Source organism: Uloborus diversus, chromosome 8, assembly GCF_026930045.1.
Source record: "Uloborus diversus isolate 005 chromosome 8, Udiv.v.3.1, whole genome shotgun sequence".
Taxonomy (NCBI): Eukaryota; Metazoa; Arthropoda; class Arachnida; order Araneae; family Uloboridae; genus Uloborus; species Uloborus diversus.
Window position 1 is genome coordinate 123,647,148 of NC_072738.1, and position 27,990 is coordinate 123,675,137.

Consider the following 27,990-nt stretch of genomic DNA (forward strand, 5'->3'; position numbering starts at 1 on the left):
GGCCAATGCGCATGCGTAAATGCTTCTGATCTTCTACGTTGTTATCAAAAACAAATATTCAGCAGCATTTGTGCGGTGCGCTATAGTGCCTAGAAAGAATAGTGTGCCGATCGGCGCTTTTTCCCCTTCGATTCTTGAAGACAAAATGCATGAAAACCGCTAGAGGGCAGTGCGGTCGAGGTGTACGTTCAATTTCGCGGTGTTTACATTAGTAGACGCGGGATTTTGTTACAATTTAGTTCCGCATTTCTCTTTTTTACCTTTATTTCGTGAATATTTCATGAAACAGCGTTTAAGGCTTTTAATGGAGGCATCAAAGTTTAATATTAGAAGAAGTAAAGCTTCATCTTGTTTCGTACCAGGGTGCAAAAGTGGATACAAAACATGCAAAGAAAAAGTTTCGCTTTTTAAAGCTCCAGCAGATGAAGAAAAACTAAAGAAATGGAACTCGTTAATTCCCAGGTTAGATAAAGTTTTTGATAAATATTGCTCAATTTGTGCTCTGCATTTCGAAAAACATTTTATTGAAACGCATTATAAGCATATTATAAATGGTGAGGAAGTTTTAATTCCTCGAGGAAGACCTTTTTTGAAAGATGAGGCAATTCCGACAATTTTTCCAAATCTGCCAACATACTTTACTAAAAAAATACCAAAGCAAAGGTCCATCAGGAATTATGCAGAAAATGTTCCCTGTTCGAAAAAAATAAAACTTGATCTTTCCGCAGATGAAACTGAAATAACCACGCATAAATCTATTATAGATGAAATTGTTCATATTAATTTGCCTAACGAATATTGGGTTTGTATGAAATTTAAAAAAATCTCCAAATATTGTAGTTTTTGTATATAATGAAAATTATGTGGAAAATAATATTGACGATAAAAAGATCATTATTGAAGTAGAAGAAAATTTACAAATCAATGCTACTATTTTAGTCAAAGGTGTAAAAGTAGATTATCCTGTTCTTAAATCAGTGTCGGATGTCAGAAAACTTTTTATTGACGTTGATGCTAGAATCGTGTGCAATGGGATGGGTACATCAGAGGAATTCAAATTTGTGTTGCCTGTAATGAAACGAACTGAATATTTTGCTGATGGTTCATCTTTAAGACACTGTAAATGTCAAGGTTTTGTATTGAGTGAAAAATTAAGTTGTAATTTTTGTAAAAAGAAACGTAAATATTTGTTGACACAGAGAGCTCTGAAAAACAAAAGAAATATAGCAAATTTACAAAGAAGTATGGTTGCGGAAAAATTAAAAACATGCAACAAGTAACTTACCGTCTGAAGAAAAAATCAATGGATTTATCAAACAAATTAAAAGTTAAGGAAATTAAGAATAAGGCGAAACTTTCGAAACCTTTACAGTTAACTTCGGAAACTGTTTTTAAAATTTAAAAATAAAAAAAAGAACAAAATCGAATTTTCGATAAATCGCTTCGAGGTGCACACCCCCATGCTACAAACTAACTTTGTACTAAATTTCATGAAAATCGGCCGAACGGTAACGCATCACAGGGATCCAGACAGAATTCCGGACAGAAATCCAGACAGAAATCCAGACAGAGAGACTCATTTTTATTATTAGTAGAGAAATAAGAGACGCGCTGTTATTGAATACTTAAGGGCCATTCATTAATTACGTAAGGATGATTTTGTCAATTTTTGACCCCCCCCTCCCCCATGTAAGGGTACGTAAGAATTTTCAACCCCCCCCCCCCCATTTTTATGTAAGATTCCATTTTGTTTTTCAAAATGATAAAATAACAAATCTTGAATCGTTACATCACTGGAATCGTTATTAAATTCACATTATTAAATTAAACCTTTTGCGTAAAGAAATAGTTACTGAAAAGAATCTAAACTGAATGTTTTTTCGACTTTTTTTTTTTTTTTGATGTAATATTAATTACAAATAAAACATGCCGTACGCAATGCGACTCCTTTATTATATTTTACACTATAAATTCTTTGTAAAACAAATAAAAAAACATCTTATCCTAACACGTTTCGTACCTTCCAGACGCAAATGGAACATAATCTCTGCCAAATCACTTGACCGCGCAATTTCTAATGTGAAATATCGACTTGGAAAATATTATGTAAGAATGAGTTTGACCCTCCCCCCAAGTAAGGGTACGTAGAGGCTTTTCCAACCCCCCTCCCCCTCGGGACCCTTACGTATTTAATGAATGGACCCTTATAGTCTACTATTTTCATTGAAGTAAGGTAGTTTTATAATAAGGTAATTTTATATGCTTCAAAAAATAAACGAACACCCATGTAACAATTAGCACTTATTACAGAATTTGTCTTATGCGCAAAAATAAGTTTAATCCGAAAAACGGGGCTTTTAAACTGCGAAATCAGCATGCAATCGCTGATTTAAAACGAGTCTGATTGAGGAGCATAACGTACTACTCGAGTGTAGCGCCACCTGGATTTTCCTCAGATCTGACCTCACTTTTTCCCCGCCGATCGGCACACTACTCTTTCTAGGCACTATAGGTGCGCGAACCTGATTGATGTTAATGGATGTACCGAGCACAAATACTTGGCTAAATAGATAACTTTCGACCAAAGTAATTTCCCTACACTTATTTCAAAACTCAGAGGTTCTTTTCAGTAGAATAAAAAACAATGCAACTAGAAAAATTGCTGCATGCAACCAATGCCATTCCTTTTATTGTAACTGCAAAATTAACTGTGTACGTTGTTTACGTTTCTTTGCGAAACGCATGTGCGTGAATGTCAACAATATATTTTAAAACTAGAACGTAAAACATTTTTGAATAGGTGTTTTTTTTCCTCCTGCTTCCAAAATGAAAACCAAAAAGAAGATTAAGAAATCAAAAGTTCATCTCGTGTTTGATGAAAAGGACAGAGTGTAAGTAATGATTTGGCTGGAGTTGATTAGTAATAAGGGCAAAAAACTACGTTTGGGGAATATTTATAGGCCACCCAACTTAAGCCAGGGTCAAGACGAACAGATGTTTAGTATTATTAGTGACATTTCTAGCAAGGGGTCAGTCATCATAATGGGAGATTTTAATTTTCCAGGAATTGATTGGAATAATTTTTACCATAGTAATAGCAGAGAAGAGGAATTTTTGAAAGTAATTGGTGACTGTTTCTTAGATCAAATTGTAACTCAGGGTACTCGACAGGACGCGATTTTAGATCTAGTTTTCTGCGACATGGAAGGCTCTGTTCAGGGGTTATGTGTAGGGGAACACATTGGAGATAGTGACCACAACAGTATTAGTTTTGGGATTAAATTTGATATGCACATAGTAGAGAATTTTAGGTTTGTGCCCAATTTCAGAAATACTGACTTTGTGGCACTTCGGCAGAGTTTGAAAGCAGTTTTTTCTTCTGGATTGGACAATAGCGATGTGAATCTTCAGTGGGCAGAGTTTAAGGAAAATCTAGCGAATACGGTTAGGGATCATGTTCCTTTTAGAAGAAAGGGTGTCAACACTAAAATTTGGCCAATGTGGTTCTCCAGGGAAACTAAAGACGCTCTAAATTACAAGCAAGCTGCTTTTCATAGGTTTAGAGAGACAGGTCACAGTGCAGATAGGCTCCAATATTGTAAGGCAAGGCGTAAATTTAAGTATTTGGTACGGATTCAGAAAAGAGAGTTGGAGCAAAGACTGGCAGATAACATAAATAGGAATCCCAAGAGATTTTTTGCATACGCTAATTCGGGGAAAGTTCGAAATAGTCATATTGGGCCACTGGTTGATGAGCACGGAATTTTAATTCAGGACAATAGTTATATTGCTAATGTTCTTAATAACTTTTTTTCGAGTGTTTTTAACGATAACTGTATCTCGACAGTTGACACCAACAAGACACAAACTATAGTACAGCTTGAGGACTTTGTATTTTCCAGGGATGACGTTTTACTTCATTTGAAAAAAATTAAAGAGACTAAGGCTCCGGGGCCAGATAATATTTAGCCGAAAATTTTAGTTGAATGTGCAGAGGAATTAGCAGATGTAATCGTAAACATTTTCAATGCTTCTTATAATTCGGGGACAGTGCCAGAGGACTGGAAGCTGGATAACATTACACCGCTCTTCAAGAAAGGGTCTAAAGGGAGTGCGGGAAATTATAGACCTGTGAGTCTAACTTCGGTGGTTTGCAAAATTTTTGAAACATTGATGAAAATCAAGATAGTAAATTTTCTAGAGACTAATAATCTATTGACTATTTTTCAGTACGGTTTCAGGAAAGGTAAATCATGTGCAACTAATTTATTACATTTCTATGACATAGTTACCATGGCTTTGGACAATAAGAAGCCTGTAGATGTTGTTTACATTGATTTTCAAAAAGCTTTCGATAAGGTACCGCATGTTGCTCTACTTAGCAAATTAGCTGATATAGGAGTAGGAGGGAAAACTTTCATTTGGGTTAAAAATTGGCTGACCGGAAGGAAACAAAGAGTAGTTGTAAGGGGAAATTATTCTAATTGGAGTGAGGTCTTAAGCGGGGTTCCTCAAGGATCAGTGTTAGGGCCTGTTTTGTTCGTTGTCTTTATGAACGATATTCACAAAAATATTTCTGGGAACATGAATTGTTTTGCTGATGATGTCAAAGTTATGGGGACTGTAGAAAATGAAGAACAAGCAAATCAGCTGCAAGAGGATCTAGATCATATTACGGAGTGGGCTGATAAATGGGGTATGGCTGTTAATGTTGGGAAATGTCAAGTGCTACATTTAGGGCATGGAAATAAGTGTACAAGTTATTATTTGCAAGGTTCAGTCATTAGTCAGGCAGACAAAGTTACTGATCTGGGGGTCTTAATAAGTCAGGATTTAAAGTTTAGCCAACAGTGCAGCATTGCTAGCAACAAAGCCAATAAGATGCTTGGGTTTATCAATACAGTCGACGCTCATTATAACGACCACACATTATAAAGACCGTCCCATTATAACGACCAGTGGTAGAAGTCCCAACTTTGTTCTTATGAACTCTATGTTAATTTGCTTTCGTTATAACGACCGTTCTGTATCGTCTAATCCAATACAGCGACCGAATCAGCGGACGCTACTTCTTGTGTTCTTTAAAATAAAACAAATTTGTAGCTTAAAACGACATTGATTATTGTTTACGGACATCTGCCTGAAGTCTTCAATGTCAAATCCAACTTTACGAGGGGGGGGGGGAGATTACCATTCACCACAGGTAGCACAGAAAAAATAATGGAAGGAAAAATCGAGAAAATTCCAGATTCCTTAGAAAAGGGAGTTGACAGATGTATTTGTAGTTTGGTATTTGAATCTACTATTTTTAAAGATTTGGGGTTCTCGAGGGACTTTTAAATGTTTCTTTGGAAAGCAAGAGAAACACAATTTATCACCTATATCTGAAACAGAAAATAATGTTTTGCCAAAATCACGTCTGCTAAAAAGGCAGACCTCTGTTTCTGGTTTTATCTTCAGAAATTGCTGTGGTAGTAGTAGTAGTAGTAGCAGATCTGAAAGTGTGTAACATTTTCCTCCCTATATTTTCTACTTTAAAACTTGTTTAATATTATGTCATAATATTTTGCACACTACTTTTCTAAAAATTCCTATGATAAAAAACATTTGGGCATTTACTTGGGCATGGATGATGACGGTGTACATTTTTTTAATTTATACCTCTTATAACGACCACTCGTTATAAAGACCTTTTTCTCTGGGACGGAGATGGTCGTTATATCGAGCGTCGACTGTAGATCTATTTCAAATAAATCTAAAGAAGTTCTTCTGCCCTTATATAGAAGTTTGGTAAGATCCCATTTGGAGTATGCTGTTCAGTTTTGGTCTCCTTATCTTAAGAAAGACATTAATGTATTGGAAAGGGTTCAAAGGCGGGCTACAAGGCTAATAAGTGGACTTTCCCACTTAGATTATGATTCCAGGCTTAGAAGGCTAAAAATGTACAGTCTTGAGCAAAGAAGAGACCGAGGGGACATGATTCAGCTGTTTAAATTTATTAAAACGAAAGATGTTACGGGGCTAAGTTTAGCACTGAAAACAGGACAAGGGGTCATTGTTTTAAGCTATTTAAATCTCAGGCTAACATGGATATTAGGAAAAATTATTTTTTTAGCAGGGTAGTGGAACAGCTTACCGGAAGAGGTGGTAATGAGCAAGGGAGTAGACAGTTTTAAGAGGGCCATTGATCTTCACTGGGGATTGTAAATTGACTATGACCAGTCTAGCTGGGCCCAGAGCCTGTTGCTGGTCGTCACTTTTGTATTTGTAATTCTGAAGTCACAACACACCTGTCACTTAAAAGTTTTTGCAGGGGAGCAAAGGGTTCACTCATTGTATACTATTGCGGAAAACAACAAAAACCAGACACACTGATATGCTATCACTGTAATTTCTGAAATCCATGGGGGAGGGGGGTACAATTGCTTCTTCATGACCCCTTATATTACGTTGCTGTTTGTAGACGTTTTGCGTGAGGACATCTACAAGATCTGCACACAGATTGTTGGTTAATTAACAATATTGCATATCGAACAAAATTTTTCAAAAAATTGGTTCTATTTTACATTTTAAATAATGCTAATGAGCAGCTGAAATAATTCAAAACATTTTATTGAATGTAAATTTTTTTAGAAAATATTGTTCTGTACGCAGTTTTATAAAAGTTTGTATACTAAAGTTTCGAAGTAGCATAACAGATTCTTCAAAAAATATTAAAATTGTTTCTATTTAATGAGTAAGTAAATAAGTTATAAGTACATTAATATTGTTACTGTTTATAGTCTTTTTAAAAATTCATCATGTTATTCAAACAGGTCAGATAATAAAATGTTTGGTTCTCAAAAGAATTTCTTATGAGTTTTAATAAATAGTGACTAGCTGCGTGCCTGGCGTTGCAAGGACTACCTTAAAAAATTGAAAGAGAAGTCCAGTTGATGTTTTTGTATTTCTCTGACATCAGTTTATAATGCATTAAAGAATAATTAAATGCATGTAATGAAGGGTTTATTATTAAGAAGGGGGGATAAACACCTGTAAAACATATTTTTAGCAAAAATCTCATTAACGTCAATAAAGTTATCAATGGCACAATTTTATATTACAACTGTGCATTTTTTGTAAACAACTCAAGGGGACTGAACCCCTGCTTGCTTCGCTCGCCAATTCCCATTTGCCACTGGAGCTGCCTCAATGAAGTCTGCGGTGGGTGACAATTGATGATTTTAATGTTTTCATTCCTAAATGTTCAGCCCTTTAATGTTTAGAGGGGTGAGACAGCATGGAATGTCTTCCCCTGGATGTCCTGCATCTAACGGTTCCAGTACTGAAGTGGTAGGCAATGCCAATCCGGAGGAGATAGGGTTACAGAGGCACAGATACACATACCAACAGACACACACAGAAAATTATAGTATAGACTAGCTGCGTGCCCGGTGTTGCACGGGCTACTTAAAAAATGAAAGAGATGTCTAATTGATGTTTTTGTATTTCTCTGACATCAGTTTCAAAAGCGCTAAGGAGTAAATAAATACGTGTAATGCAAGGTTTGCAAAACACCAGTAGAGCATATTTTTGACAAAAATCTCTTTAACGTTTATCATAGTTATCAATGATACAAGTATGAGTATTTTCAATAGCCATAAAAAATGAAAATATTGATTATCGACTATAACCTGTGCTCATTTTAAATTGAAATGCATATGATAGACTGTATCTGAAATATTTAAGTACAACATCAATCAGCTTTTTACATAGAATGACACATATTGCTTGGTTAATTACATGAAACTAAAGCATCAAGACTTAAAAAATACCAATAAGCATTAATTCAATACCAAGTCATCAGATTCCAATTAAACTTTAGTTGAAATTATCAAAAGAAAACTTTTTTTTCAACTCTGTTTCATTCAAAGAAATCCAAACGATCTTAAATTAACGTGTTCTTTTAAACCATATGGAATGTATTACAAAAGTAGTAACAGGAAGGAATAACAGAGTTACTATGATTCGAAAACGCACATATGTGAAGGGAAAAAGTCCAACAGTATAAACATAATTAATCGCACATCCTAAATTTACCAAAATATGTGCCTGGTAATGATAAACTTATGCTACAATACATAAACGTAGCTAAAGAAAAAACTCTCATTTGCTGAAAAGAGTTAAGATCATTGACTGTAAAAAATAAAAAAGGGCAGACGATAAATAAAGGTTTTGTCCAAATAGAGCAACCGATTAACGCGGTTGTTTGTTTTGATGACGTCAGTCTCACTGAAACAATTGTTAAAATGTTATTTTTTAATTCAAATGTAAAATGGCAACTGAGAGAAATAGAAATCATTGTTTAGAATAAAAGAGAAACAAAGCTAATTTACAATCAATTTCTAAAAGGAAAAAAATCCCTTAAAGAGTAGCTTAAAATTTATATGTCAGAATAAAAGAGAAACTAAACTAATTTAAAATAAAATCCTAGATGGAAAGGTTGTTTTAAGATTTGGACAACTGCCGAAAAATTCCCTTTTAAACCAATAATTAAAATTTTATTCGCTTACCCACATGCAAAATGGCAGCATAAAAGAGATAAAAATTCCTGAATAACGTTATGTTAATTAACATTTTAATTAATGTATCCACGAATTTAAGTTGTACAATTACAAAAGTGGTCTTATTGTTTTCCTTAGAAAATTTCGAATTGATCGGCTTCTCGTTCGACTCTCAACTCGGAGCGATACTCGAGAAGATCTATCTTCAGAGAGATCCGAACAGATTTTAATAGTATGGACAGTGGCGTAGCTATGGGGGGGGCGGTCCGCCTCAGGCGGCATTTTTCTAGGGGCGGCAAATTGGCCCTTTTGATGTGGAAAAAATGTATTTTCTAAATAAAAGGAAATTATGGTTTTAATCTATAACTGCAGGCAAGAAAATATCTTCTTAAAGCACTCAGAAGGACAAAATAACTTTTCTAGGGCAAAATGGACAGTTTAAGTATTCCTGTAGTTTTCATTTATTTCAAGAAAATGACACCACAAACGAATAAAAGTGCGGCTCAAGTACTTTCAAACCAAACTTTCCTAGAAAAATATGCGTGTTTCAACACTCATATATGGGCAGTTCTCAAAAGGTGGGAGCAAACACAGACCTCAACTTTGATGCTTCAACACCAAATAACTTTTATTTTAATTAACTCAAAAATTTTTGAGTTAAATTATAATACTGTATAGAGACAAGAATTGACATAAATTATGGAAAAATTGCTCTTCAAATGCCCTTAAAAAATTATAAAAATTTAAAAATGCCCTTTGCTAAAAGGCACAATTTTGGACATACCAAAACGTTAACTGAGCAAATGTACCATTAAAAAAAAATTTTTTTTAATTATTTCCATACGTTTCAAAAAAAAATTAAAGATATGAATCTTACACTGAATATTTTTTTTGTTAATATTTTACACAAATAACAAACGTAAAGACAGATTATTTACTTTGTAAACGATTTTAAAAAAACGTAAGTTTGAAATTTGATGTATGTCCAAAAGTTACGATCTTTACAATGCTGTTATTTGAGAACTAAGTATATGATGTTTTCGTTTTAAAGGTATTTATCAATCCTGAGAATCAATTTTTAATTGTTTAAAAGTGTTTTCATAAGCTTTTATGCAGTATCTTAGAAGATAAATATTTTTTCTTAAACATACATGTGAGATGTCCAAATCGCGTTACGATCTTGACGCCAATAATTCTGTCCGTTTATTCATAATTTTTGATCTTCCACTGTCTTCTAACCTCAATAAAAAAGGTTATTATAATGTTATCTTCTTTAATCCATTGGTATTTTGCATAATTAATACGTTACACATTGAACAATACATAAATTACAGTAGAAACATGGCTGGTTATGATCGAACAAAAGCCATTTTGGGCTAAAATCGCCAAGCAAACTCCGTTGGCGACATTGGCGTCGTCAGCTGAAATTTATTGGGGGGGGGGGGGACCATTCTGACACGTTCATTTTCAAGTTGTATCAAGAAAAATGCGTGTATATATATATGAGATAAAAACTTGACATCAAATAGAAATGGGTTTACATTTAAGACAAAATTTTTAAACAGGTACATCTTGATTTACATATTTACACAATAAGAAAAAGAAAAATAAAGTCCACCAAATACATTTTTTCTAGACTGCACATGGGATATGAATATCCGTGCTATTTTTTGTGATCAATTTCATCCAAGATATTTTTGTGAACGTAACATAAAGCAACATGATTTAACCGCTTTTGTGTCATAGTCGATCTTAGATACATTTTGAGCTTTCTCAGCGCACTAAATCTTCTTTCAGCTTCACACGACGAAGCGGGGCACACCAAAAGCAGCTGCACCAAATTTTCAACATTTTGAAACAGACCCCTAACTTCTTTAACGGCTGACGACAAAGCTTTCTTTGCTTCATCTAAGCAGTTAACTTTAAAGTTTTTTATGGAATAGTTGAAGCTCAGTTTTTAAAGCAGCCATTTCATTAAAATTTTTAAAAGAAGGAACATTTTAAAAAAAAAAAAAAGTTGAACGCATTAGCTTCGATAAACTCATAATGTTAAAGTAATTCTTGTAAAAGCATACCTGATTAGCAGGCATTCAGGGGCTACATGATAGGAGGTCACTGTAACCTCCCATAAACTTTTCTTTCCCAGAAAATCTTGTCTGACAAATCCAAATTTCGAGTAGTTTTTCGTGAAATATTGCATTAAAAAGATACTCTCATTAGATGTACAGTGGCTCCCAAAAGGGTTCGTACACCTTGAAATTTTGCAGTAAAACTAAATTAACGCAAAACTAAATTCGAATATGAAGTCCATTTTTTTTTTTTTTTTTACATCACAACTGATTTTATTTTTGAAATTTGTCAAAAAACGAAGAGATAGAGAAACACTACGCCACAAAAGTCACCGTAAGCTGAAATATTTTTTAATAAATTCATGATTAAAATTGTAACAGGTAATTTTTTTTAAAATTATTTTTGCATTGTGTTGACACTGTAAAGTCATTTGGCTTGAATTTGTTGTGCATTTATTCCCTAATATTCTGCTTATTATTTTTAAATGGTTGGTATTCGTGAAAAAGCAACAAAGAGCATTCAAAATTTGATTTTTCCCCCCTCACAGTAGTGGTAAATTGGTTTGAAATCTCTCTGAATTAGTTAATGTATACCATTCTATAGTAAAGTGCTTAATAAAATACTTTTGAGAACGGAATCAGATCAAAAGCAAGGTTAGAAAAAGTCAACCGGCAAAGCTAACAAACCGTGATCGGAGATTTACTGTTAAAACAATTATGAAAAATACACATTTGAGTGCTGTAAAAGTTTCTGCAGAATTTAATGAAAAATTTCGCGCTTAATTTTCTCCTAAAATTGTTCGCCAAGTTCTCTGATTAGCTGGATCAAATGGGACCTTTTTCCCGCAGAAATTTTCTCGTTCTTGCAAAAAACAGAAAGCTTACGCTTTCCACTGCAAAATCAATGTTAAATAAGCTCAAAATGTTTTGGAATAACGTCTTACTTACAGATGAAAATGAATTCAACATTTTAAGTTAAAGTGTTGTATTTGAAAATAGAAGAAAAAGTGAGGAATTTAATCTTAAAACTTAGTTGGATCAGTTAATCAGTACGGTGAAGGTGTTCTTGTGTGAGGGTGCATATCAGCATTAGGACTTGTTAGTTTGGAATTTTTTGATGAAATAGTGAATCATGCTGTTCATTTGAATATTTTGAAAAACAATTTGAACTATTAGCCCAAAATTTGGCTATCGGGAACAACTTTGTATTTTATCAAGATGAGAAGCACACGGTTTTCAACGTTTGTGTCTGGTGCCTCAAAAATTGTCCTTAATCTTAGAAATATCTCTTCAATCCCTAGATTTAAACTTAATGTAGCATATTTAGAGATATCTGGTGGCTAGTTTACGAAAATACGACATTGAAACGAAAAGCGAACTAGAAACAGAAAAACTCGAAGTGCGGTTGAACACTTACTCAGAAATTGAACAAAAAAGAAAGGAAGAACAATGAAATCTATTCCCAGACGTTTAAAAGGTATTGTGGGTATACTGCACGAACTTAGTTAAAAGTTCGATTATTTTTCTAATGTAGAGATTTTTTTTCAAAATGTACGAAGACTTTTGGGAGATAAAGTTTCTGGCACTTTTTGATTATTGATTTCTTAAAAACCAAGTTTTATTATGTTATTAAAAATTTTCGTGCAGTTTTGTTGAAAATAGATCATAGATCTTATAATTAAATACCTATTCTAAAATATTAATTTTAACCAATGGATAGGGGTGTATTTCATTGAAAATCGTAAGTGTACGAACACTTTTGGGAGCCACTGTAGGAATTTCATTCGGAAAATTGAAAAGTAACCCCATCTGAATGGTATAAAATCGGGGCGTCCCTACAGGCATTACACTTAACAGAATGGTACTTACCAATCATTGTCTTTTGCCTTTTTGAAGACGGTTCCGTGGGATGTTGATAGTGGCACCTGGATGTTGATGGTGATTCAGTAGGTAAAAATTGCTCAGGTTCATTTGATGTAGAAGGTTTGCTACATTTTCTCATTTTAAGTCACCTCTTCATAGTTGTAATCGAATGTGTAAAAAATGTATAATAAGTAAAATGGGAGCGCTCTTCAGGTCATCTACTCTCAAGGAAATCAAAAGATCACATGAAATTATCTTAATTTTTGTCGCACTTTTCCCAACAGGGGAAGCTTATTTTATTTCTGTCTTTTTTTGTGGTCATCTTGAGCTTCTTTTTTCGTTGGTCAATTAGAAGTGACATCACAGTATTCATCGTTCTGCTGGCTTACGATTTACTTTTGAAATAACCCTTTAATTTTTAGACTCCTCCCCTTTTTTTCCTGTAACGTAACGCTTTTTCGGTCAAATTTGAGATGCCGCAAACACTTTTAAGAAACCTCGCTTCAGTAAGGTACTTTGAAGCCACGTGTTGAATAGTTTTGAACACATGATGCGTCTCCTTTCCCTTTCTACCCCAAATTTAACCTTTGACCAGCAAAGTGGTCTTCTAAATTTCTTAGCATCCTTTGGTCAGGGTGTTCTTGCCAGCTGCAAAAAACCGCCAAAGAGGTCTGGTGTCTCATTTTGTTTTGGTAACATTGGGGTCGATATAAATTGAATCGAATTGGAGAAACAAACACTGCAAAACTCGAAACAGAACCTTGCAAGCGCCGAGAAACGAGATAAGAAAGAAAGGAGCCGAAACTCAGATCCCCGTCTTCTGCTGACTTGCCGAAAAAAAAGGGGGAGGGGAATTGTCCATCTGATTTCAGTATCTCAAAGTTTTACAGTTGTTTCCCCCCAAATAGCAACAAATACGCTGGAATCACTTCCAAGCTGGGAACGCCGGGGACACGAGTTGTGTTTTCAATACGGGACCGGACATAGGATACTTTTTGTGAGTTAAGGCATGGCTCCCCCTGTTAACAATTTATTACCCCACTAACACATCTCTACTCTGTGAATGGTTGACATTCCATTCGGAAGAAAGTGTCACCTTTCTTGCATCCTCCACTGAAGCTATGCACAGAGAGCAGAGCAATGGTTTGTCATTGGATTTCACTTTCCGTTCACTATACACATCGCCTATTTTGTTATTATTTAGTTCTTTTTTTTCTTTTCTTTTTTTCGATGTTCATTTCGTTTTGTTTGATATGAATTAAACATGGTAAATTATGTATTATGCAACTGTTTAAAGTCTTTTTTTTTTGTCAAAACAATAATAATTTCCTCCAAAATAATGAATTTCATCTTGACAATTATCGAGGGGGTCCGATTTTCAAATATTGAGGGGGTCCGGTTCTCAAATATTGGGGGGGTCCAGACCCCTTGGACCCCCCCGGCCGCGACGCCCATGGTTGGCGACAACACAGTGTACGATAAGCTAAAGGTTACCAGAGGGGAATTCCAGTTCGACAAATGTAGTTTTTCGTCAGCTGCACCAGTTTTGGTGACTTTATCCTACGCTAGCAATTTTTTTTTCCTCGATTTTATTATTTTAGAATTTTTTTTTCTCTTTCTTTTCGAAACATAATTTAACGATCTACAAATAGAAATATAAATTTCTTTTTTCAATAATTATTTTTAGACATCGTTTTAATTTTTATGACATTAAAAAAAATATTCATTTATAAAACTGATGTCACTTTTTACATTTGCATTATTTTTAATTTGAAGCTTTTTTTTACCTTTCATCAACTTTTTCAAAATCATTCCAAAACTTTATTGTATGTAAAGAGCAGTATGTATAGCCATTCAGGTACTTGATTAATATCCTCTTTATTATTAAATTTCAAAATTCGAAAAGTAGTAAATAAAATTTTCATTGGAAAAGTTAAAAATCAGATTAACAATTGTCAAAAATGGTGAAACTTACATTAAGATGATGTCCAAAATCTGTTACCTACAGACTGCTGATTTAATTTGCTAATTAACAATTTTTACAAATACCTGCTGTCTTTTCATGTTCATATATTGTGTTCTAGGTATGCATACTATAGAATAAAAGCAAAATTGATGTCAAATTTAAAAAAATTTTGAAATTGCTCAAAGTTAACTTTTTTGTTCCCACCTTTTGAGAACTGCCCATATTTATGATTGAAAGCTCGATAATAATAAGAAATTCTCTACCTGACTTGAGCCGCACTTTTCTTCATTTGTGGTGTCATTTTGTTGCAATAATTGAAAACTAAAGGAGTACTTAAATATTCCGATCTGATCCAGAAAAGTTATTTTGTCTTTTTGAGTGCATTATGAAAAGTGCCTAGTATGTTCTAAAAAATCTGTAAATTAGATTGTAGAGGTTAACTTCTGGAAGACGAAAACAATGAAGTTTTCCAATTTTTGTTATAAGAAAAAGCTAATACAGGATTTTAAGAAAGTTTCTTGAAAGCCTGCTCATGCAACAAAAACTTCCTTTTTTTTTACTTCAGGGAAATAGTAACAAGAGTAAGAAAAAGAGGGGGAGGTGTAAAATGTTACACGAAACAATTTATTGCCCATCTCATTTTATATGTTTCAGAGTTTTCTTTGATTTCCCACTCTTTCAAGAGCTCTCTTCTTCAAACGAAGTATAAGGGATTTCCGTTTTCTTGCTTTTGAGAGTAGATAATCTATCTGACAATTTTGGATCACATGTTAGTCTATTCCTTATGGAAGGTAAGGAAGCGAATTTCATTTTTCAACATTTGGTTTGGACCCTCAACTTATCCAAACATAGTCTGATATGCTTTTTAAAGTATTTTCAGTTTTAAATAATTCCGTTTGGGAACCTTTCCCACCCCCAGTCTGTAGTCTAATAGTGCGAAAATGTTTTTAGGCGGGAGAGCGCATTAATATCTCATCCCTTTTCCTGCTATCACCCAAGATAGCTTGGAAATATGTTTTTAGACCTCAATGTTGGAGAATTTCTGAGCAGAGCCCCTAACCCCACCGTTTCCTCTAACGTAGTAAACACAGCCGAAAAGTACGTATTTAGGCCTTCAATTCTGAAAACTTTCCTGGAGAAAGCTCCTACACTCTGTTCTAAAGTCTCAACATCTAGCTTAAAATTACGTTTTTAAAGCTCCGATACTTCAATATCAATTTAGGAAAACAGCATTTGAACCCTGGCTGCAGAGGCGTAGCTAGACCCGACTTTCGGGGGGGGGGGGGTTACTTCTTTTATGATATATATATCAGGGGTCTGGCCAGAGGATATTTGGGTTCGTTAACGGACCCTTCACAAAAATCCGATCAACCAAAACGGACCTTTCACAAAATCCCGGTCAAACAAAACGGACCTTTCACAAAATCCCGATCAAACAAAACGGACCCTTCACAAAATTCTGATAAACAAGATCTGATCTTTCACAAATTGTTTATTGAAAGAGCAAATGAAATCTGAAAGCAAAATAACGCATATTTCTGTGTATAAACCGATAGTTTTTGGAACCTTTTTTTAAGTCAAATTAGAGGGATCAGCTTTTACAAAATCGGCTAATTTTGAAAAAAAAAAAAAAAAAAAAAATCGGCACTCTTGCGATGCTCCTGCAAGTGATAAATAATTGCTACTGCCAAATAAATATAATGGTTGTTTGTTTTGTCACAGCTAATTAGCAGCGGTGTTGTTGTAAACTTTTCTGAAAAGGCATTGGTAAGCACTTTTCTCCCCGCTCATGATTTAATAAACAATAATAATATATATCTGCGAAATGAACTTAGAACTGCAAAGGGATAGTAAGGGTGGGGGAAAAATATGATCGCTTCAGATAGGGTTACCAACTTCAAAATTATCACCACTTAGCGTCTAGCGTTGAACCTTTATAATGACTTGACTCAAAAATATTCTCATCATTTTACCAGCTTGTCAATATTTGCATTTTTACGGGAGCGGTGCGGTGCGATGTTTAATTGTTATTTTGGGAGAAAATTATATGGGTTTTGATTTTTCGATGCTAACAAGGATGATTAACTTTAAATAAGCTGTTTTAATTACCGTTTTTTTTTTTTTCTTTAGATGTCTACATTTTGAAAAATGCAATCTTTTAACATCCGATATGAGAATCATATTTTGTTCTTTTTTCAAGCTAACTTCGCTTTATTAGGATGCAAATAAATGAAAAGTCTCTTTATTTCTGTTAGAACTCTCATTTCAAGTTTTTAAAGCAAAATTCCATTTTCTGTAATGAGTCAAAAATTAAAATGCTGAATAGATGGTTTATTTTATTTATTTATATTATATATATATATATATTTTTTTTTTTTTTGGCGTCAACTGTGTCCACAGATATTAATGAAATGTTTATCATAGGACTCTAAAATGCAATTTTAAAATAATTTTATCAAAAATATTTTTTTTACAAGCCGTTTTTATACTTTTGATGCATTTCTTCACTTTGAGAAAGGGGATCTCTTTGCATCCGCTATGGGAATCCGATTTTTCGAAATTTTGATGATTATTACGCTTTGTTAAAAGGATATTTTAATTGTTTACCTCTTATTTTTGTTAAAATCACGGAATTTATAAGTTTTAAAACGAAATTCTGTGCATTTTAAGAGTCTCTTGGGTCAAAAAGTAAAATGCTGAACTCCCTATTCTGAACTTTAAGTTATTTATTTATTTTTTGTTAATTATTTTAAATGCTGTACAGAAATATTTCTGGTATAATTTAACATAATGTAGAAGGGTAGATAAATATTGATACTTGAGAGGGCGATGCCCCCCCCCCCCCCCGGGCCAAATATCGGAAAAACACTCAACTTTAAGTTTAATTGATGCAGTTCGTGCCATCTCTAAATTCTAAAATTTAACAATTTTTTAGTTTTAACAATTTTTTTTTGCGAAGTTATTTGATTTTTCACAAAATTAATTCATTTTTCACAAAATTATTTGATTTTTCACAAAAAACGGACCTTGTGAAAAATCCTGGACAGACCCCTGTATATATATATATGTGTGTGTGTGTGTGTGTAAACTTTTTTTTTTCAATGTTTTGGAAAATTTAACTTTTTTTTCCTTTTTCCTCCATTTAATTTAAAGTGAAACTTTCTAGCAACGGGTCTAGTCGAAACCAGTCTATCCAAATCAGAGGGAAAATCAAATATCTGATGAGCGTGTCCCGTTCATTTTAGTGTGACTGCTTAATTTAGAGGCACACATCTACAAAAGCTGGCCTCCCTGAAAGCCAATAGATGCATCCATTTCCACCTGTAAACTGGATGTTTGACTTTCAATCTCATTGGTGGTCAGACTATTTTTACTATCTTGGTTCGTACTAAAAGCATGCAATAAAAAAAAAAAAAAAAGACTTCTTGATTATAACCTGCAAAAAATGAAATGGCTTTCATATCGTTATATTTATATGTTGCTTTTTATATGTATTTACATTTATGCTAATTCTAAAGCAGTTAATAATAAAATTTGAATTAAAAAAAAGGGAAGAAATATAGGCCGTAGAAAGTTATTTGCACAAAGCTGCATACCATCTGCTCTCCTCTCAAGTTTTTATTTTTAATTTTATTAGCTGCTTTAGAATTTACATAAATATCTATTTGAGCGAGCAACAGCAATTTTCGAGTGTTATAAACAGAAGTCTTGTTTATTTTCTACTTTTTAATGCGAACCAAGCTAGATTCATTTCTTTTTTAAACATTTTATTCCTGTAATGCTATGCAGTTTTTCTTTTAAATTAAAATAAAATTTCCTTCAGATGGGTTCGATGGGATTAATGCTGCTTCAGCAGACTACTCTTGGCTTCCTTAAGAGGTTTTCCATCTCCAGCTCAGTCACTTTCCTATGCCGATCTGATGAGTGCTAATAAGCACGAAACTGCAGTCCTCGGCTGGAAATGACTGACCTGGCGGGGTATTTCATGTATTTCTACTTTAGCCCTGGCTAATGGGCGGTAATTTACTGAAAAACCTTATGCCTCGAATTCCGGCTATGCTATCATTTTCGGATTCGAAGCCCAATGATCTTTAAAGCAGCAAGCAAAAGCATTTTTTTCAATTCGAAACAGAAAGGGCTGAGGGTGCAAAAACGGGAGAAATGCGTTCCACAAATAGGTTTTCTAGGAAGATTAACAAAAGGACAGACGTTTCGATCAATTTCTTGGCACAAGAGTAAAGGGGTTAAAATCACAGGTTGAGTATTAGTTGCATAATGGATGAGTATTTCAAGTTAATGGTTAAAGGTCATTCAAATTAAAAGCCATTTTGCTCTGTTATCTGGTTAAGTACTGTTCTTTGGTTGCTCTCTTTCTTAAAATTATGATTCCTCATAGAAAACCGAGATGATAGGAATGAAAAGAAAGTTTAAGATTTTTTCAAGTAAAGAAAAAAGGAAAATCCTAGAATATTGGCCAGGTTAGATTTGCAGCAATTGCTAACCTCAAGAGGATAAATAATTAATAAAAAAAAAAAAAAAAAATCAGGCACCAAAAAAGCAGTAAAAGACTTTTTCTTGAAAAAGATATGTTTAAAGTTTCTTTTACTGTCAAAATGATTCCTTAAACTCGCAATGAAACACTTAATAATGTAATAATAGAATAGAGACATCACAAAACTAATAAAAAAATCAAAAGCCCATATTTTCTTTAATATCGATTCCAAATTTTCACCATCATATTCCAAATTTCTATAAAGTTTCTTAAACCCCCCGTATCTTAAAACCTCTTTATCTCGATTTTTTTCCTTCCTGTGAAATTCAAAAAATACAGATTCAACTGTATGTAATATTCCCACTGCGCCGCTCATAAAATTTAAACATGTTTAACAATTTGCGAATCTATGACAAAAAAGGCTACATATGTGTGGATTTAAAAAATCAATCATTTCTAAAGCGAAGTGTGAAATTTCACTCAATTATCAAAAAAATGTGGCAGCGGAGTGAGGCGTCTTTACGCTTGAGGGTCACTCATGGAGCTGATTTTCAATGGCACTGGGGGGGGGGGGGGGGGGGTGGAGCGAAGTGAATTTTTCAAAATAGTTATTCAGAAAAAAGCTGTTTTGATTTTTTTTCTTTTTCTTCTTTTTTTCTTTTTCTTCTCTTTTTCTTTTCTCTTCTTTTTTTTTCTCTTCTCTTTTCTTTCTCTTCTCTTTTCTTTCTTTCTCTCTCTCCCTTTCTTGAGACAAACATTTCGGGGGGGGGTTGTCCCCAAACTCCCCCCCCCCTTAGCTATGCCCCTGCCTGGCTGTCCTTGATCACCTAACGTGATCAAATAAAACCTGAAATATGTTTTTAAGACTTCAATTTTGGAATTTTTTCGAGAGAAATAACTTAATCGCCCTCTCCCCCTCTCACCTAACGTCTCCAAAGATTAAAACTGCGTTTTGAAAACTTCACTTTTGAAAAATTTCCGAGGGATGAACTCTTCACCCCATCTCTAACGTCCCCAAAGATAGCCCAAAGTCGGACGTCAATTACGGAAATTATTCAGGAGAAAACCTCATGGCTTAACAAAATTTTTTAAGCCATTGGAGAACCCGTCAACTTCAGCAAAGACAGCCTAGAATTGCATTTTTGAAACTTCGGTGCCGAAAAATTTCCAAAGAACCTGCACCTTCCGCTTTCAATCAAACCACCAAAGATACCCTTAAAAATGACTTCAATTTTACAGACATTTCAGTAAGAAACCTCAGTGCCCCTCCTCCCCTAACACCTACAGCTGCATTTGAATACACATGCAATTGCGTTTTCAAAGGCAAAGATAGCCTCAAATTGCATATTTCAGAGCTTAAAAATTTCGCATTGAATATCCGATCATTCCCGATTTTCTTGACTTTTTCTAAGTAGCCTAAGTTGCATTTTAAAATTTCGTAAAATTTCCTTTCGTTGCTCACCGATCTCCTAACATCAATAAAAAAAATACTAAAAGAGAGTAATTTTGAAAAACAATCGGGAACAACAGCAAACCCAACGCGCCCTTTCTAATAACTTTACTGAAATTGCGGAATGTGACTTAAATTTAGCAATTTTCTCCAAGTGTGGGCTTATCCCCTCCAACTTTTTTTTTCTTTTGAAAGTATATAGAGAATAATTAAGCCTTATTTTTTCTTCAATTAAATTGCTAGTTTTAATTGAAACAAATTTGACAGTTTTATGTATAGCTTTTTCACAATGACAGGGCGGCAAGTTGAAGAACCGCCCCGGGCGGCAAACAAACTATGCCACTGAGTATGGGTAATTATGAAATGGATATTGGTTGGTTGAAGCATAGCCCTCCTCGTGCTAAATACCTACCGGGCTGTCCATAAATGATATCACACTTTTTTTCAACATTTTGATGCCCCCTACCCTTTTTGTCACAAAATCACACTTTACCATACCCAATCTTCCCTCAGTCACATATCATGCTATTTCAAATAAATATATTATTATTAAAAAATATGTGATAGTACAATTCTTTGTATCAAGTGTGATAAAAGTAAAGCAAAACACAACTTCTAAGTTATATTCACTTTGTGTGAATCAGCCTAGTTGAAGGTCAAGTTGAACAGACTCGGGATTCGCAAATCCCTCTTATCTGATTCAGGTCAAAGCAATTAGTTAGAAGCTGTTTAGAGACATATTTTGTGAAATTTCATCTCCTCCCTGTCACAGAATTCTTTGAAATATGTAAGCTGTCATTAAAAAATTAAATGTTAAAATACTTAATGTGATTATTTTAGTACTTTTAAAGCCAATAACTTCAGACTTGCCAAGAAAAAAGTTAAAAATAATATTGTGTTTATTGAACAGCCTTTTGCTTGTTGAAAAAGATTTTCATCTACTATAAAAAGTGAGGAAAACTTTGTATTAGTTAATCTCATCTGTTTCGTCACCTGAATGAATTTTGCAAAAAAATATTTTTACTTTTAATGATTGAATCAGCTTGACTCATAAATTTTATGTCTAGAAAAGCACTAATAGTAATTCTTGATTTTCATGTTGAGTAAGTTCAATGGTATTTGTCTGTTTAGAAGTTTTTGTCAGTTATTTAGTGTAAAATAGTGTTATTTTAAATTAACTTTGCATCTTTGTTTTGTGTTTATCTTTCCAAATCTTTTTCTATGTATAATTTATGTGCTTGGCCATATTATCATTATTACAAATCTGAAACAATATTATTTCGTAAGTGTTACTACAGTTTGTTATAATGTGTTCTTTCTTGAAATAGGAATTTTTTGACTGGTTTTGCAAAAAGAAAAATGGAACGAAAGATGAAAGCGAAGCAAAAACTAGAATCACGCCTTAAAGAGGAGAAGAAGAGGATTATGCAAAGTGTAAGCTTTTGTTTTATTACTTACAAGTAAGTCAAGTACTACAAAAAAAAGGGAAAAAAATACTGAACCAATAATGCTATTAAACTACCATTTCTTAATTTTAAATGTGATGATAACACCTACAAAATGTTATTACAGTGGTGCACTCAGGATTTTTTCCTTGGAGAGGTTAGAATTTTTTAAAGGAACTCAGATACATAAATAGATAGGCAAAATCGGTGTTTTTTATCCTTTCCCAGATTTATGCAGAATTTATTTTTAAATTTCATATCAGTAAGGTTTTATAGCACAGTTTTTATTTTAATTATAAATCAACTTTATAAAATTTCAGGGAAGAATAAAATTGCGCTCTCCTGCTCTCAGTGCATTCTCTCTCTGGCTATTGAACCACAAAATCAGTTTAAATTTCCAAATCATAAAAGACACACACCAACTTTTAATTATGCTCAAATTAAGAAAAAACATTGAATAAAGAAAGCTGCAACAACTATCTCCTTTTTAAAGAAAGAAGCTGACTCCTCTGTGGAGAGAAAAGTCGATTGTTGGGTAAAGAATCTTACAGCAGCCGCAGTTTAAGAAGAGTAATTTTCAAATATTTTGTAAAATTCCCAAAATGAAAGGTCAAAAGATGCAATTTTAGGCAGGGCAGGCCTATGGCCATTTCTGAATTTCATCTAATCTCTGGGAGGGGCTTAAGCCCCCTTAGCCCCCCCCCCATGGGTGCGCCACTGTGTTACAATTACTAGGGTATTCTCAATAAAGGAAAGAAAAAGTTAGCTTTCAAATCAAAAACATATTGTTTTATGTTGGAATAGGAATCAAAAGTTTCAGCTTAAACTGCAATGAATTTGGGACACATACCAGTTTTTTTTCTCATTAATTAAAGAAAGAAGAAAATACTTTTTCTGAGAGATATTTAAGTTTCTGTAATGTCAAAGGTTCAGCAACTTTCTTTTTTTTTTAAGAAGATTTTTTGGGAGACAAAGGAAAAGCACAATATATCTGAATGTTCGATGTAACAAGAGGTTACTGTACATTCAAAGCAAACTGAAATTTTCGATCTCTTCTCTTTGCAAAATTCAGTGTTTCTTTTTTATTTATTTTTTATCTAGCTTTTTACTTTGCTGATTAATTGATTTGGAAGATTATTTGATGGGTATAGCAGTAGGTTAAGTCAGAGTATGGAAAAGAACCAGCCAGAAAAAATCCAGTAGAATGAAAAAGATTCTATTTCTGCATAATCAGGATGTTGAACATTGCAGTTCTAGGGTTTTTAGTGTTGTTACGGATGTCTTTGTCTTTCTTTCTTATTTTCTTTTTTTACTTGATATTAGTTATTCAATTTAGCAGACTCGGCTAAATCGAGAGAGAAAATCCCACATCTAAATTTCTTTTGTGTGAGATTTCTATTAAAAGTGCACACATTAAAAGTTTTCTCAATCTTGCCCTCTATTGGAAAACCCGCCTACATCCAATGCCATTCACCGCATCATGATTAAAAATATATGTATCATAAGGTGACCCTTTACGTTAAAATTCATTAATGTACAGTCCTACCCCGGTTTAACAAACTTCAATTTAACGAATTTCGCTGTTTAGCAAATTTTTGTTTTTCCCTAACCAAAATGAAGGCAAAACCCCCTATTTACTGAATAATAAACTAAAAATTTAGGAATTACTTTAACAGCCAAAAAAAATTTTTCTTTTGTTAATTTGAAAAATATTGGATTGTTTTCCAAATGATACATCCATCTTGTCTGAAACAGAAAAAGACTTTTCTTGGAATCAGCCATTTTTAACGGGTAGGTAACAACCAATGAATAGCAATTCTAATGCAGAGAAGGCGATAATGAAACTCCCATTCAAACTTATTTTTTCAAATGATTTACTTGGCATGGAGCAGCAGGCTGTAAATGACACAGTATTTTCTTCTCTCCATTATGTCGAAAGAGAACTATTTCGAGTCAAGTATCAAGGAAATTGTCAAACATCTACTACTCAGCAGTTTAAACTTCAAATTAACTAGTGTGTAATAAGTAGCAGAATGCTGAATAAAAATTGTGTACTTTCTTATCATGGATATTTTTGTGCAGTTGCTTATTAGGGCTTTTAGACAAGGTAAGTGCATTTTTTTCTCACCCCGATGTTGCCAATAACCCCGATTTAATGTATAACAGTTTCGGTCCCGATGAATTCATTAAATCGGGATCCAACTGTATTAACATTTTTCATCCTGTAACATTTCAATGCTTTTACAGCAAAAGGAAGCTTTGCGGGAAGCAATAATGAATCAGCGAGGAGTTCCAGGTAAGCATAAATTTTGATAATGCTACTATTGAATGATTTTTTTTTAAAGTTTGCTTTAAAATAATAAAAATTCTTTCAGAATTGTTCAATAACAAAGTCATTGTTATTTTTTTGAGTCATGAAACATTAATTAATTGAAAAACTAAAATCTTTTGTAAGGCAAGGCTCGAAGATTGAAGGCATGACGATTTGCCATCAATCTTCGAGGTGAACCAAACCATGTTTCGGTCACTCGTCTGGTCAGTGCTAATTCTATATTAGCTACCAGTTTGTTGTGCTCTCATGGCTCCCTTAAGAGGTTTTCCACCTCCAGCTCAATCCCTTCTTATTCCGGGCTGATGAGTGCTAATAAGCACGAAAATGCAGTTCTCCGATGGAATTGACTGAGCTGGCGGTGTATTTCAATAAGGAAGGGTCCGTAAAAGTCATTTGTGATGAGCCCTAAAATTTCCGTACACGCCCTTGTCCCCAGTGTTTAGCTACCAAGTACACTTGGTACTTGTGAAGACTTCAGGTCAGTAGACTCCGGAACTCCTCTTCAGCCGTTTACAGCTCCGGATGGTTATCGGCAATTAGTGTATATTGTGTAATTCGGCCTTACCCCTAAGTATAGGGCAATAACTTACTGAAAATCGAAGACTTTTTTTTTAAGATTCCTAAAGTAAAGAAAAAAGTTTTTTTACTTTTATCTGAAAAAATTTCAGGGCACAAAGAAGAAACGATTCAATCATGGTGACACTTTTGCTCTGAGAAATTGATAATGTTTTTTTAAGAAATTAGGAAATGGAAAAAATTGTTCATGTGTGCCCCCCTTTCCCCTACTTGATTCAGATTCCACTTTTCAGAATTTTTTTGCAAATGATCATAAAAGATTGTATATAGGTTAAATATGTTGTAAAGGACCATCTCCCGACAATAACTCAGTTTTGTTAAAAAGTGCAAGTACGACTTCTATGCTTATCAAGGCAGAATACTAATATATACTAATATTATCTAGCACTTATGAAAACTATTTTTGTGTTGTGCAATGATAGAAATTAAAATTTATCTATTGCTTTTGTGTAGTATATTATCACATAATGTGGTAAATATTGTCAAATAATGTATTAAAGATAACAAAATTATAAAGGAAAAAATTTATCCATATTTGACTGACACAATCCATTTGTCCAGGTAACTTTCCAGCTACAGTATACTCCCGATTATCCGTGTGCGGATTATCCGGTTTGCGGATTATCTGTGCATCATTTCGGAATCACACTTTTCTAAAGCTTCGATGATGTTTTCGATAATATCGATAACATCATTGAGGAAGTTAAAGAAATCGAAGGTTTCGAATCCATTGACAATGTCGAATGTCGAAGAGTGGTTTAAAAGGGACGAATGTGTATCAGGATTTCAATGTCTAACTGATGAAAATATCATTGAACTAGTTACTGAATCAAACACAAGTGATGATACCGAAACCGAAGATGAAGAGCATGAAGATTATACTATTTCACATTCTACTGCTCTAAAATCTGTGGAACATTTATTGGATTACATTAATGAAAGAAGTTACAATTACGAAGAAATAATTGTGGTAAAAAAAATTCGTACGGACATACTCAACAACTTAAACAAACAAAGAGAACAAAAATGTATCACCGATTTTTTTTAAGCAATAAATTTCGAAGAAAAGTTCCTGTTTGTGTGAACATTTAGTTTTTTCTAATTTCCCCTTAAATAGTTACCCTGCATATTCCTTAAATGATTTTTCAGATTATCCGTGTTTTTCGATTATCCGTGCTACGCTGCCCTGTGATTAGCACAGATAATCAGGAGTATACTGTTCAATGCCCATACTGTGGTTGTGGTTGATGGTGTCATAGCTTGAAAAAAATTTCTGATGTGCGTATCATTAGTTTTAATATTTTCATATGATGAAAAAAAGAAAATTTCTGGGATTTGAAGGCGGATAGATTTTCTCCTCTTGGCTACTTGCCAGAGTTCAAAGTTAGGTGCTGTTACTGTCTGACCACGTATTGTATGGAAAGGCAAACATCTGGTTTACAGACGTAAACGGGCGCATCTATTAGTTTTTTGGGATGCCAGCTTTTGCAGATGTGTGTTAGCCTCTAAATTAAGCAGAGTCTCATTCAAATGAGCCGAAAGCGCGCATCAAATTTTAACTTTTACCCCTCGTTCAGATAGACTCATCTTAACTGAATGTTTGCAAATTTAACCCTGTACAAATGCAATCTCCAACCCTTTAACTTGAGAAGGAAATATCATTTGATCAACTGCTACAACAAACTGCTCAGCTATGGAGATCAACACAGATTCTCACAATATCTAAAAACATGGAAAAATAATCAATAGTTAAAACGTAATAGTCCGTCTTCCCAAGCACTTTTACAAAACCTATTGAACCCGGATGTAGAACCCTACTTGTTGACTTCCTCTATAAACCCAATCGATGGACTCCAGGTGGTCACATTCTATCCTGATTTAGCGCTCAGTGCCAATAAAAAGTTTGAGCACCCAGAATTGCTTAAAAAATTGCCACTGGAGGTTATTAGCAGGATTCCTATTGGTGCAGTCAAGATTCGGTGTAGACTGATCCACTACTGCCATCTACTCTGTCTACTGCCATCAGTGTCGACTGATGGCAGAAAATTGGAGAACAAACTGACTGGCATCGATATTCTAATCGTGGACTCTACAATCGCTCCTTCAAAATTCAGAAAAGAAATGCTGATCACGCGTCCGTCTTCAGAACAGAGCTTATCACCATCATGAGTGGTCTTTCCTTTGTTGCTAATAACATGCTAGACTGATTTTTCGATGATCTGGATTTTGTCGGACAGCTGTGCCTCTATCCAACACCTTTCAAATTGGTCAACCATCAGTGACAGTGCAAGCAGGAGTGTGCTCTACCTGATAAACCTTCTGTCTGTTCTGGTGCCCTATCTACCTACAGGGGGGGGGGGGTTCCCCTTGTATGTTGGTCTTCCTGGGAATGAAGTAGCCGAGGACCTTGCCAAGGCAGCCACCTGTGCTCCTGTCAACCCAGCAGACCAAACGCGATTAACTTCAACTGAGATTTCCTCCATGGAAAGGAAACTCTTAGGAGAAACCTGGGTGGAGCCCCCTTTTCACCCATGGTACTTACAGAGGCACCCAGGAGCCGCATTAACGTTCAAGGGATCCAGAGTGTTTTTTCCAGAGAAGAGGCTGGGGCCAATCCACTGCTTTTCTTGGACTTCTTGCACATCTTTGGACTCATGAATCTGGTCTAGTTTCACTAAACCAAATGGGGATTAGTCCCACCGCCACCGTTTGCCAATTTCATACAATCCGTGGTTGAACAGTAGCATCTATTTTTTTTCCTTAGTTGCCAAATGTTCTGCTCCTGAGTAATTTAAAAAATAATTCAGCTGGGCTATGTCTTGCTTTGAAAGAGGTCCTTGCTATCAACCTGCTAATGAACTCAAGCCCTCAGTCATAAATCAGCAATTTGTAACTACTTCTAGTTGAAAGTCATTTTGTTAAAATTTGTCTTGTTTGGAAAAGTTTAATGGTGAAGATATGTCCGAGAAGACAATTTGATGAACGGTTAAAAATTGGCTTTGTTGCAGAAGCTTGAAAGAGAAAGACTGGAAATCAATTATATATATATATATATATATATATATATATATATATATATATATATATATATATATATATATATATATATATATATATATATATATATATATATAGTTGCAGCTTTTTAAATATTGATTTTACTTTAGCTATTTTTTTATTTTAATGCATTCAGGTATATATCATACCATTAAGACTATTTTAAACATCTGAATTTGTAGCTGAGAGAATTAAAA

The 27,990-nt window shown here is 34.1% G+C and overlaps 1 protein-coding gene across 1 annotated transcript in view; it reads left to right on the forward strand.

Annotated features, from left to right (window-relative positions):
- The first annotated feature begins 54 nt into the window (after positions 1-54).
- Positions 55-27,990, forward strand: part of LOC129228291 (nucleolar protein 12-like) — a 29,368-nt gene continuing 1,432 nt past the window's right edge. Inside the window, exons 1-4 of the mRNA XM_054862968.1 lie at positions 55-75; positions 2,513-2,891; positions 21,712-21,817; positions 24,076-24,124. Of these exons, the coding sequence (XP_054718943.1) occupies positions 2,827-2,891; positions 21,712-21,817; positions 24,076-24,124 (220 nt within the window). The 5' untranslated portion in view covers positions 55-75; positions 2,513-2,826. The remainder of the gene's footprint in view (positions 76-2,512; positions 2,892-21,711; positions 21,818-24,075; positions 24,125-27,990) is intronic.